The 12,163-nt window shown below is 43.8% G+C and overlaps 1 protein-coding gene and 1 non-coding gene across 4 annotated transcripts in view; one reads left to right on the top strand and one right to left on the bottom strand.

The window, feature by feature from the left end:
* Positions 1-403: 403 nt before the first annotated feature.
* Positions 404-534, top strand: LOC143438699 (small nucleolar RNA SNORA17). Its single transcript, XR_013107398.1, has one exon. It is a non-coding gene; the product is annotated as a small nucleolar RNA SNORA17 (small nucleolar RNA).
* Positions 535-4,853: 4,319 nt separating this feature from the next.
* The window catches only part of Lyn (LYN proto-oncogene, Src family tyrosine kinase), a 114,256-nt gene continuing 106,946 nt past the window's right edge, over positions 4,854-12,163 (bottom strand). For all 3 annotated transcript variants that reach the window (XM_076924266.1, XM_076924264.1, XM_076924265.1), the window contains exon 13: positions 4,854-6,437. In XM_076924266.1, the coding sequence (XP_076780381.1) occupies positions 6,235-6,437 (203 nt within the window). In that variant the 3' untranslated portion in view covers positions 4,854-6,234. The remainder of the gene's footprint in view (positions 6,438-12,163) is intronic.

A 12,163-nucleotide genomic window follows, 5' to 3' on the forward strand; every position in this document is an offset into this window, starting at 1 on the left:
TGTGTTGTCTCAGAGGAGCATAACTGTTTTGCGTCTCTGAACATGGCTAACTCAGAAGGGTTTTGAACATCCAGCATCTGGTTGTTCCATCTGACTCCAGTATGGGACTGACACTAAAGCGCTCACATTTCTCAAGGTGCAGCACAGTACCTCATTCAAAATTCTGAAGTCCCCAAACCCCCAAAGAAAAAGGTTGCCAAAAACTCACCTGGTGGCAAAACCAGATCTGAATCCACTTATAGGATATATTCATTCCACCTATTCTGAATGTCTGGAAAAAATTTCCCCCACAGAAATGTTTTATTTGATTAAAAATTTGAAGTGTTCACAAAGTTTTTACCAGTAAATATTCAGCATATTAATTGTATTAAACCAAGCATACAAAGAAACAAATAACTAATCTGCTGACCCTAGAAGCATTGCAGGTCTGGCTGTGATGTCACATGTGTGTCAGTAGGTGGCAGAGAGGAGAGAGGCTATGCCTACATTCAGTGTTCCAACTGTGAACATTGGGATGACTAGTAGTCTAACATTCCCTGACAAAAAGCAAGCCAACCACCAGGAGGCCAGACAAGAAACTAGCCTGATATGATCACAAATCCAAAATCCCATAGGCCCAGATGGGCTCCAAGGGGAGGAAGCTAACTGGAGACTAGAAGAACCCTGCCTGGGACAGGCAGGAGTGAGCTTAAGACAGACTACTCTTGCATAGGGACACTTGGGCGGCAGAGTGAGGAGTGAGCTGAGCCAACCACCAGACCAGCACCATGGGAGACAGACAGAGTACTAGCCTGTGATGAACACCAGTGTGGCACTACACAGGCCTTGGGGGCAGGCAGGCCATACCTGAGGTGACCCTTGACTGGTATCATAATGTATGAATGGGGCATAGAACTCCTGAGACAACCCAGAGACCCCAGGCACCTCTAAGGGGAGCTAGTAAGTGCTGGAGGAATGGAAGAGAAAGAGAAACAGAAGGATGTATGCACAATGAAGAGAGGCAGAACCGGAGACTTGAGGGTATCAAGGAACAGCTGATGTGAGTAACTGGTGCCACCTGGGACCACAGTGGAGACCTGACCTGTGCTGCCATCAGGAGCCATGTCTGGGTCCATGGTCCTGAAACAGCAGAGGTCTGTTGCCACCAAAGGCTAGGTGGACATCTTTGGTCTGGGCTGCTGCTTGGGGCCATGTTGATGTCTGAAGGCTGTGCAGAACTGGCCCCACCCCTCACCTGGATATCATAAGAGAGCTGGCCCTGGGGGAGCATGAGAGCTGACTCTACACCCACCCAGCTGCAGTATTGGAGAGAGGCCCCCAAATTTTCAGAAATCTCGGGTGAGGATATGAGTGTGGAAGAGCTGGCCCAGCCAATCATTTCCCCCATGACGGCATGGACAAGTGAGAAATAGCCTCCTCCACTCTTGCCCCTCACTACCTGTGGCAGGTGAGAGACTTGGTCCTGGGATAATTACAGCAGGAGAGCTGTCCCTTTCCTCACCTGCTGCAGCACTCAGGAGAGTGGGCTCTGCACCTTGCCTGGGCATCACAGTAGAAGTTATCCTGATGGCGGGGTCACAGGTGAACAGACCACAAGGGTATGAGCTTGGGACAGCTGGCCCTACGCTGTCACTTGTCAGCCATGTGGTGGTATGGGCAAGTGAGAGATACCCCTCTCTTGCCCTGTCACATACAGCAGGGAGGAAGCTGGCACAAGGTTATCAGAGCAGGGGCCCTGCCCCTCACCCACTGCAGCACTTTGGAGAGTGGGTTCTACACTTTGACTAGGCAGCACAATAGAGCTGGCCCTGGACATGGGGGTGACAGGTGAGCAGGCCCGAGGGACTGAACACAGGAGAGCTGGCCCTGCCTCTTGTCTGCCGTATGGTGGTGCAGAGGGAGAGATGCCCCCCTCCCTTCCCTCATCCCTCAACACCTATGGGAGGCAGGAGAACTGGCCCCAGGGTTTTGAGAATGGGAGAACTGGCCATAAACCTTGGCAGCTGCAACACTTGGGAGAACGGACCCTGTACCTCACCTGAGTAGCAGGGTTGAGCTGGCTCTGATTGTTGGGGGATGGGAAGGAGGGTATGCTTGAGGGTATGAGAGCAGGAGAGCCAATGGGCTGATTAGTTCAGATTCCTCTAAGGCCCAGATTCAGAGCTTTGAATTGGCTTACCCCAACATCTATGAACTGCTGGAGTGCATGAAGGGGCCAGTCCTACAGATCCCACAGTACGGGATCTCCATGACACAGAGCAACAACAAGATATCCAAGAGGAGTCCCAGTGAGTTTCCAGTATTGACAGAGTAGCAGAAGCCTCGTACCAGACATTTGCAAAAGGGTACACTGTGGGACACACTGTGACACCCTACAGATTCCGCAATAAGATTTTTTTCTATTTTAGGGGAGGTTGAGAGGGTGGAGGGTAGATATGAGTTGAGGGGGAGATGAGTGGGATTGGGGTGCATGATGTGAAACTCACAAAGAACCAATAAAAACTTAAAAAAAGAAAACCAACCTGAAATTGAAAACCCAAATGATTCTAGAAGCTAAAAGTAAATAGAACTCACAGTTATCCTGGTTTCTAACATGGCATTTCCTCTGGTGCACATAAGCTCTGTATTACAACTATAGTTTGGCAATCCAGATTATTCCAATTGTCTTTTCAAGAACCTAGAGATGAATGCTGTGGGGATTGCCACTATTGTCTCCACACTTACGGAAGTGCAACGATACTGTGGCCATCCCAGGAACTCTAGGTATGTCTAACATGTCTACCTGAAGCACTTAGCAGACTCAGAAGAGCACAAGAAACAGGGTCAGTGGGTCACTTAGCAGTTAAAGGTCCTTGAGGCCTGATGTTGCATGCTTGATTACTGGAGTTACATCTCTGGAACCTAGAAAAGGTAGAAGACAACACAGGGTTGTCCTTTGACCTCAATATGCAAGCATGGTCCTTGCTCCCACACATACCACACACACTCTAGAGCACACACACACACACACACACACACACACACACACACATCACAACAGATACATACACACAGAAGCAATGCACACATACATTACACACATATTCATACATGCACATTCATACACACACAACTAAATCGGAAAACTTTCTACATAGTGTTCTAGAGCTTTCTGAAAAGAATGTCACCGGTTTTATTATATTCTCCCTCATAAAATGGACCAAAAATATTATCAAAACACTTAATTTTGAAGCTACAATCCCTACAAATTATGTTTTAAAAGTATATTGGTGAGCTTAATTTTTCCATGACATTTTATTAACTTTGAGGCTGTCTTGGTATGTAGCTGTGGTGGTTTGAATACAATGGCCCCATAGGCCCATAGGGAATGGCATTATTAGGAAGTGTGGCCATGTTGGAGAGGTGTGGCTATATTGGAAGAAGTGTGTCACCTTGAGTGGGCTTTGAGGTTTTAGAAGCTCAGCCTAAGCCCAGTGGCTCACTCTTCCTTTCTGCTCCCTGAGATGTAGAATTCCCCAGCACCATGTCTGCCTGCCATACTTCCACTGTGATGATAATGGACTAAATTCCTGAACTGTCAGCCAGTCCTAATTAAATATCTTCCTTTATAAGAGTTGCCATGGTCATAGTCTCTATTCATGGGAATAAAACCCTAATTAAGACAGCAGCCAAGGCTAGCCTCAAAACATGGTTTGCATGACATTTTGTATACACAAAAAATTACTTAAGGAAAATTCTCCTCATATCTATGTGGACTTTAGTCTATCCTTTTGAAACATGTACCCTTGGCAATCAGAATTTCCAACAGAATCAGGGCTAATCTGCTACCAAAGATGGGAGAGCTGAAGCCAGCAGCAGGATGAACATTTCATTTAACATCTTAGCCACTATGGCTCTTGTTAATTATAAAGGGGCCAAGGATGGAAATGAGTTTATAACTGTAACTCTTTCTTTGCCATGGATGTAACCACTATGGGAACATTAAAAAAGTCTTGATGTTGTTTGTTTTTTAGTTTCTCTCTCTGTGTGTGATGTGTGTATGTGTGTGTGTGAGATGTGTGTGTATGATGTGTGTGTGAGATGTGTGTGTATGATATGTGATGTGTTATGTTATATGTGTGTGTGTGTGTGTGTGTGTAAAACCTATGGATGTGTGTGCACATTTGAGAGGTCAGAGTACCTTGGGTACTTGTCTTTTTGCCTTTATCTTTTTGGGGTCTCTTGCTTGTTGCTGCATATGCCTGACTAGCTGGATCTCAAGCTTCTGGAGATTCTCCTGTGTCTGACTCCCGCCTCTCAGTAGGAACACTGAAACTGCAGAAAGTACCTTTCTTTTACACAAGTTCTGGGGGTGTGAATGAAGGTCCTTAGACTTAGCAAGCATTTTACCCACTGAGCCGTCTCCTCCTCCCACCCAGCACACCTGATATCTCCTCATGAAGCAAGCATATGGACGAAAGGATCAAACCCTCGATACAGGGGAAATGCCAGATGGAAAACGGACTGAGAGAAGTAAGACAGGATGCAAATGTATTCTTAGCAATGTTTTAGCGATTTCTTTAACTTTGAGGATTCTTTGCACTTCCTTTCCATGAAATGAAGTAGACAATGCAGGTGAGTCTGAAATGAGTGTGTGAGCATGGGGAGGGAAGGGCCTTGGAAAACCTGCTATTGCCAATCAAGCGACCAGATGTGCACATGCTGTGTCTGTAAATAAGGCCCTTGGAAACAAAGGGCTTTAGAAAACTTTGGAAGGATACTGTTTTTAAAAATCAGAGAAAAGATAAATTAAAGTTTGAGACAAATCAGATATTCAATCCCTTCCCCTAGGCATCCAGAGCTTCACATGAACATACAAATTACAATTTTAATGGTGCTTGCAAAGCCTGTTAAAAACAGATCCTTGGTCACCCAGGCCATCAATTCCTCAGCTTTCCAACCTGAAATGCTCCAGCCGTGGAGGTGTGACCTCCACAAGTTCATGCAGTGTGACTGTATAGAATGATTTCCTGCCCTTTCTCCACCAACTGACTCTTTTCATACATGGACGAGAGGTGAAAATCTGATATGCAAGACGAAAACCTCAAGATGTTATTGGGTGTATTAAAATAAAATCAAAAATAGAAATATTAAGTATGTACACAGTAACGTAAGTGAAAGGGGCAGACACAGCAGTTTCCAATTGGAGTTTACAGTGGAAAACCCAGGTAACAAAACTGCTCTGCTCACCAGAGGTTTCTTCATGATTGCCTGCTTCCTTCCTGTAAATAGTCTCTCGCACATCTTACACATTTTAGAAAAGATTACTGAGTCACAAAAATAGCTCCAAATATGACATTTTAACTTTTTTAGAGTACAACTAAAATATATGATTTATAAAACGTTCGAGTCACTTGAGGCAATGAGAGAAATGCTTTGTGTTCTTGAATGGTCTCATAAAGTCCTGATAGATTAGACAGACACTTATATTTCTCCTAAAGGACACCATCAAAAAAGCCTTTAGAGAATCCTGTAATTGAAATACCCAGACCATTAAAAACATTCCTCTACAGAGCAGAGCTTGAGGCTTTCCTGCTTTCGCTGGGAGGTCTGGGCAGTGGTGTAGCTCCAAAGAGATCCAGTTCAGCAGTGGTCCTTCTGTGTGCCCATGCAATAGCGCGCATAGCGCTCCTGCAGGGTCAGCACGTGCTGCCTCCTGTCCAGTGATTTTACCACAAAGGGAAATGTTTAATAGTCTTATTTTCTGGGGGAGGGGTGGGAGGTGAGAAGGAATCAAATTCCAGAGCAAAAAACATTCAGATTTAGAAAAGACATTTTAAAGCTGGTGGCTTCACCTGTAAAATCTAACAGGCTAGATTAGTAGTTTTTAAGAAAGTAAGCCAAAGCATTGAGAAGGTAAGGGAGCACCTGCTGTGCACGGGGGGTTATTTTTGCTAATGAGTTTAGTTCTTGCTGCATCTGGGAATTTGTTGCGACAGTCTCTGAACCTGAGTCACTTGGCCCATGTAGAGCCAGTGTGCATATTGGACAGAGCAGGTATTTGTATTCTGACTGCGGTCACATTGAGCAGTGGCCAACCTTTTAAGAAACAGCATCCTGTGTCCAGGTTGTTCTTCCTGAGTTAATTCATCATGTCCACCAGGAACCAGGAACACAGAGGGTCCTGGCGTGAGATAGTTAGCTCCACCGAGGTTGCTTTTCCTACTAACTACAATGGGCTGGTCTCCACACCCACTACGGTTGCTGCTGATACTGCCCCTCCGTGGCAGTATAGAAATCATCCAGGACACTTTGTAAGTAGTCAAAAGTCGGCCTCTCCTCTGCCTTTTCTTTCCAACACATTTTCATGATGTCATAGAGCTCGTCCGGGCAGTTCTCCATGCGTGGCATTCGGTATCCTTGTGACAGCGCACTCATCACATCTGCATTGGTTCTCCCTAGGGACAAAGCAAACACAAGCAGCCATGGTGAATCTAGAAGCCCAGCACAACGAGCGAACACCGCAGGGGTGGCTTGCTACTAGCATTCTGCAGTTAAGACTGAAAAAATAAAAAAAAACCTTCCTTGAGTATGTTCTCCCCAAATTCACAGAGCCTACACCAAAAGCCAAGCGAGGTGGTACACACTTGTAACCCAAACTCTGGGGGCATTGGAAGGCAGAGGAGGTAAGACAGGCAGATCTCTGGGGCTTAGCCTAGCCTACTTGGCAAATTCTAGGCTGAGAAACTATCTCAAAATCAATAGACATCACTGAAGAATGATACCCAGGGCTGTCCTCTGGCCTCTATAAGCATGTGTATACATGTGTACCTGCACTCACATGCACACATGCACCAGCATGCTTGTAAATATCTCCTTCACAGTAACATGCACAGACATACTGTCTGAACATGGCCAAAGAATGACCCAAGGTGAAAATACTTTGGGAACTATGAGAGAGGCTCCAGGAAAAAAGGCAGAGGGCCTTTTACTTTACGATTGTTCCTTGGATGGTTCTTGGATGTGATTTTTGTGCCTACTGTGTTAGACATTTACACTCAATTTATAAGACACGATTATGCTTCTTTGATACAGAACATAGCTGTTTAACCAAATCTGGTCACTATACACTGAATCTAGATACAGTTTTCTGCCTTGCTTTTGTGATTTCCCAGATGTAATCTATAGTATGTGCCAGACAATAGTGTTTAAACTGGTCTGTCCTGAGAAAGTTCTGGGAAGGGGCTGCTCTGTTAATATTTAGTATGCGCTGATTGACATTTATTTACATCTTTTTCTGAACTCAACAACCTTTCTTGGATCATTGCTTGTTTGTTACATTTGTGGATAAAAGTACACTGAAGTAAGATTATCTACAGTCTTACACTGTAGTCCATTAGACCGTATTCTGACCCGTTCTTTCAGGTCCTCAGATCCCATGACCAGCAGAAAGATCTGCACAGGTTGGCTGAAAAGTCAACAACGTGCATACAAATCAACACTAACTTTATTGACCTTTTAAGTTAACCACACCAGCCCAATATATTTACCCCCAGTTTCTCCTTCCTTGGTAGGGCATATTCTTTTTAACATCCAAAAAATTAAAAATATATTGCACACATCTTATACGTCTAGACTCCCTGACTTCCTAACTCTCCTTCATAGAAGACAGGTGCTAAGGAATCTCCCTTGATGCAAACCTCTGGAGAATAATTGTTCCTGCCTTGCAGGAGCTCTGGTCTCTAATTAAAAAGAATCAAAGAAGCATTATAACATTTTGTATCTTTTTTTCTAAAATTTCATTTATTTATTATGTGTATGGACGTTTTGCCCAAATGTATGTTCTGTGGCATCCCATGTGTACAGTGCCTGAGGAAGACAAAATAATGTATCAAATTCCCTGAGACTGGAGTTATATACACTTGTGAGCTACCATATAGGTGCTGGGAGTTGAACCCTGGGCCTCTGGAAGAACAGTCAGTGCTCTTAACCAATGACCCATATCTCTGTTTGTATGCCTTTCAAGTTGTTTACCTGGTGAATTGACTTTCCTCAAGCCTACTTATGAAATACCACTTTCGTATCTGTCTACTGAAATCCTCTGACTAGAAGATTTCACTTGATCCTCGCTGTCCAGCCAACAAGCAAATCGTCATCACTTTCTTTACTTGGAACTTTGGTCTCCACAAAATTATGTAACTCTGACTACTGGATACATTTCTGAGGAAATGTCTAGTTTTAGTTCTCCTTGAAGTTCTAGGATGCTGGTGGAAGGTCATATGCAGGAGGGTGTAAATAGCAATGGGTTTGGAAGCTTGCTTAGGAATATCTCTTTCCTTCCTTCCTGAAGAATCCTGGTTATGTAAAAGGTCAGATGCCCATAGAAGATAAACTTTGTAGGAGCTTAACTCTGAAGAACACACTCAATGCTGCAGACCAAGAACATGCATTTCCTGCCTGGGAAGTCTGCTTTGGTAAGAGAAGAAAGAAGAAAGAATCTGAAGCCCATCTTTTTATTCTTGAGGGAGCCAACACATAAAGCAAGCTATGATATGACAAGTCTTCTAGAAGAAAGGAGATGGGAGGCGGACTTCCACCCTACTCTAAACTCACTCATAGCTTCTACTTAAGTCTGTGGTTAGGCTAAAGTATTTAAATGCCCATTAGCTGGAAGTCTCCAGCTCTTCACGTTGCATCCTTCATTCTTAGTAAATCATTGTGGGTCATGAGACAGCATGAAGTTCTGAGGGACACAGAGATGGTTAACATGGAGAGCTGTCCTCAAGTAACACATATCCCAGTTGGAAAGATGCTCTCACGTGAGGATGGGGAAGGTAGTATCCAGAGGGTAGGAAGTGGTAGAAACCACAAGCTGGTCAAAGAGCATGAGAAAGAGGAAGTGGTACAGAGATAAGAAAAGAAATTGGGGGTTGATGACAGGGGAGGGGACCCAGCAAGATCACGGAACATTATTGTCTACAGTCCTTCTGGGTAAGGGGGTACTGGAGTGGAGAAGAAGCAGGAGTACACTTTATGAGAAGGTGAACCGTCTTCTCTAAGCATCAGTTAAGGTCAAGGCAGATATTCACAGTAGGATGGATTTTTAACTTCGAATTCACACATGGTTGGAAAAAGCCAGAGAGGACATGATGTGTCAGAACTGGTACCATTTTCAAGCCTAGTTTCTTTTTCTAAGATTAAAGCTAAGTGAAGGTCCCTGCTCTGAGACTTCTCTCTTCTCTTTGTAAAAACCATAAACACATATAACCATAATTTTAGCTTTAAGACCAAAAAAATGAGGCTTCTTTTGTCTCCTGTCCATTTTCCCCATAACCCCCAAACAACAACAGTGAAGAAAGAGAACAAGAAATAGAAACTTAAACTCCTCTTTGACTTAGCTCTGAAATATCTGGCACTCAGAGACAGCGGTGACCTGAACCAATGGGAAGTAAATGCAAGCAAAAAGCAAGCAGAAAGGGATGATAACAGGCATGTTGGCCCATCCTGACACTCTTCAGATGAAGTGGCAAGCACCTGTCAGGAGAGGTCAGTGGTCACAGACAGTACAGTTCTGGCACAAGCCTGGCTGCACTGTGTTAGTGTAGCAAACACAGTGAATAACCTGAGTATGGTGTGCCCTCCCAAAATTCATGCAGAGGACTGGGTGCTATTCTGGAAGTTTTGTGGTGAGCTCTATAAAAGATGGCTGCTAGGTTATTAAGCAAGATGGATGCCTTTCTCAGGGGAGCCAGTGCCTGATCTTGAGGGCCCACATTATTCACCAGGAGAGAGATTTCAGGAAGTGTGTCTTCCCTGCTAGTTAGTTCATTCTGCATGAGCCTGCCTGCCTCTCTGCTTTTCACCTTGCCATGAAGCTGTACATGTTCTCCACCCGACAGCAGCAAGCTTCAGAAGGCAAAGGCAACATACTTTCTTTACGGAGACCCAGCCTCAGGCCTTCTGCTCTAATAACAGAGGGGAGCCAGAGCAAACTGAATAGGGAAAGCTCCAGCAAGAGTGGGAAAGGAATGCTGGACAAGAGGAAAAAGAGTCAGACACCATGACACATGGCATACTGTGGACGGCCTGGAGGATGCTATGATAAGTGGCCCATGCTGGGCAGAGGGCAGGAAACAATTGTTCTCTTTTTATGGGTGTCTAGCTTCAAAACTGGTTGTCCATGGGGCTGGGAATTTTATGGTCAGGGTAGAGGGGGAGACATGCTTCACTTTACAGTTCTCCATTTCTTGATTTTGGGACCATGTGGCCATTTTATCTAATAACAAGTAAGACAGACAGCTCCCACATTGTTGAAAGTTAATGCCACGTTTAGAACTATGAACTGTAAATTACTAAGTAGTCAAATTCCAAGAGTGATTTCTTTGAAAACCATCTATGGGTGGGGACGAGTGGCAATCTTTCATTAGAATGTTTGGCTTTTTAATGTGCACATTTCCCCCTTTATTTTTTAAATTTTAGGTTTATTGGTGTTTTGCGTGCATGTATGTCTGTATAACGTGTGTGCAGTGTCTTTGAGGCTAGAAGTGAGCACTGGATCTCCTGGAATTGGAGTTACAGACAGTTGTGAGGCAACATGTGGGTGCTGGGAATTGATCCTGGAACCTCTGGGAAGAGAAGCCAGTGCTGTTAACTGCTAAACCATCTCTCCAGCTTCTAATGTGCATATATTTATTTTTGACAAGGATACTTGTTATTATTTAATAACAAGTAATTGTAAAGAATTAGAAAACTTCAGAAATTTACCAAGAAGTATTAATATACTTATTATCTCTTAGCCTAAAGATAATAGCATTTTGGTAAATTACATTTTTAGGCTTTTTTTCCTATATAAGTGTATGTTCTTTTTATACATGACTTTCTTATTTCCCCTCTTTTCCCCTTTTTATTCTGTAAATAGTCACATTGTCGATTAAAGCACTTTTGAAAAAAGACCTTAACACACACACCCAGTACTTTTCTGGGCAGTGAAGGTCTCAGACAACCAAATCACAAGGGCTTTCTCTACATAGTAGGTTTGTGATAGGGTGGAGATTGCTCACGTGTCAATGCTTGCCTGTGTCTTTGTGTCTATAAATCATGTCCTCTAAGGAGCCAAGGGTCTTCTGGTCATTCTTAATGCTGTGGACTCTTGTGGTTGTTGATACAGACTTCCTGATAGTCTCACATCCCAGTCCTCAAGAAGGGAAGGTAGTCAGGTATAGAGGAAGCAATGGTTTCTGAATACACATACCCACAGAGAGACACAGAGACACAGAGACACAGAGACACAGAGATACAGACACACACACACACACGCACGTGCGTGCACACATACAATGTTGTGATCTCACTCACTCACTCACTCACTCACTCACTCACTCACTCAGAATCTTTCCAAATCTGGAACACTGAGCACACCAGACAAGGGGAAGGAAGGTCTTAGGAGGTGCTCGGTCACAGTTTAGAAGCACCTTTTTCACTGGCTTGGACCCTGTCATTTTTTCCAAGTCTCAGAGGCCTTGGTTGAATATCACATGCAACAACATATCACACACAGTACACACATTATTATAATATTATATTATTACATGTTTATCAAGTATTATATTTGTATATATATGAATATGTTAATCTTTTTTATTTGTACAGGTAGATAGTATGTAGGGTTAGCTAGATATAGGCTTACATACAGAGTGATGTCTGTCAGTTTAGATATTGTGGATAAGTAGAAATAGTTTTCCTAGTTTACAGTGTTAAATCACTATCTTCAATACCATCTCCTCATCTTCTACCTCAAGCTGAGTGTGACAGGAGGCTCTCCTACAGCCATTAAGACTCTGTTGAACCACTCTAACCCCAGGCTCATAGCTTCTGCCACTCTCTGGCCCTGAGTCCATTGCTTCCTCTGCTATTCTGGCCTCCTATTATCTCATCCATAGTACAGAGACCATCTTAAGGTTAAATAGCCTACGTGAGTTATTCATCCGTCCATTATTCATTCATCAGACATCAAATAGGGTCCAAATCACAATAGCCTCCTTCCTGTGGCCCAAGTCCAAACCTGGTTCTTTCCATTGTGGGATGCTCAACTCTCAAGTCTTAAGCCTTCTTCCCTCATGCCTTTGACTCCTGGTCACTAACAACCATTGGGTAATGACAGCAGCTTCCTTGTTTGCAAGAACAC

Source organism: Arvicanthis niloticus, chromosome 25, assembly GCF_011762505.2.
Source record: "Arvicanthis niloticus isolate mArvNil1 chromosome 25, mArvNil1.pat.X, whole genome shotgun sequence".
In the NCBI taxonomy this organism is placed as follows: domain Eukaryota; kingdom Metazoa; phylum Chordata; class Mammalia; order Rodentia; family Muridae; genus Arvicanthis; species Arvicanthis niloticus.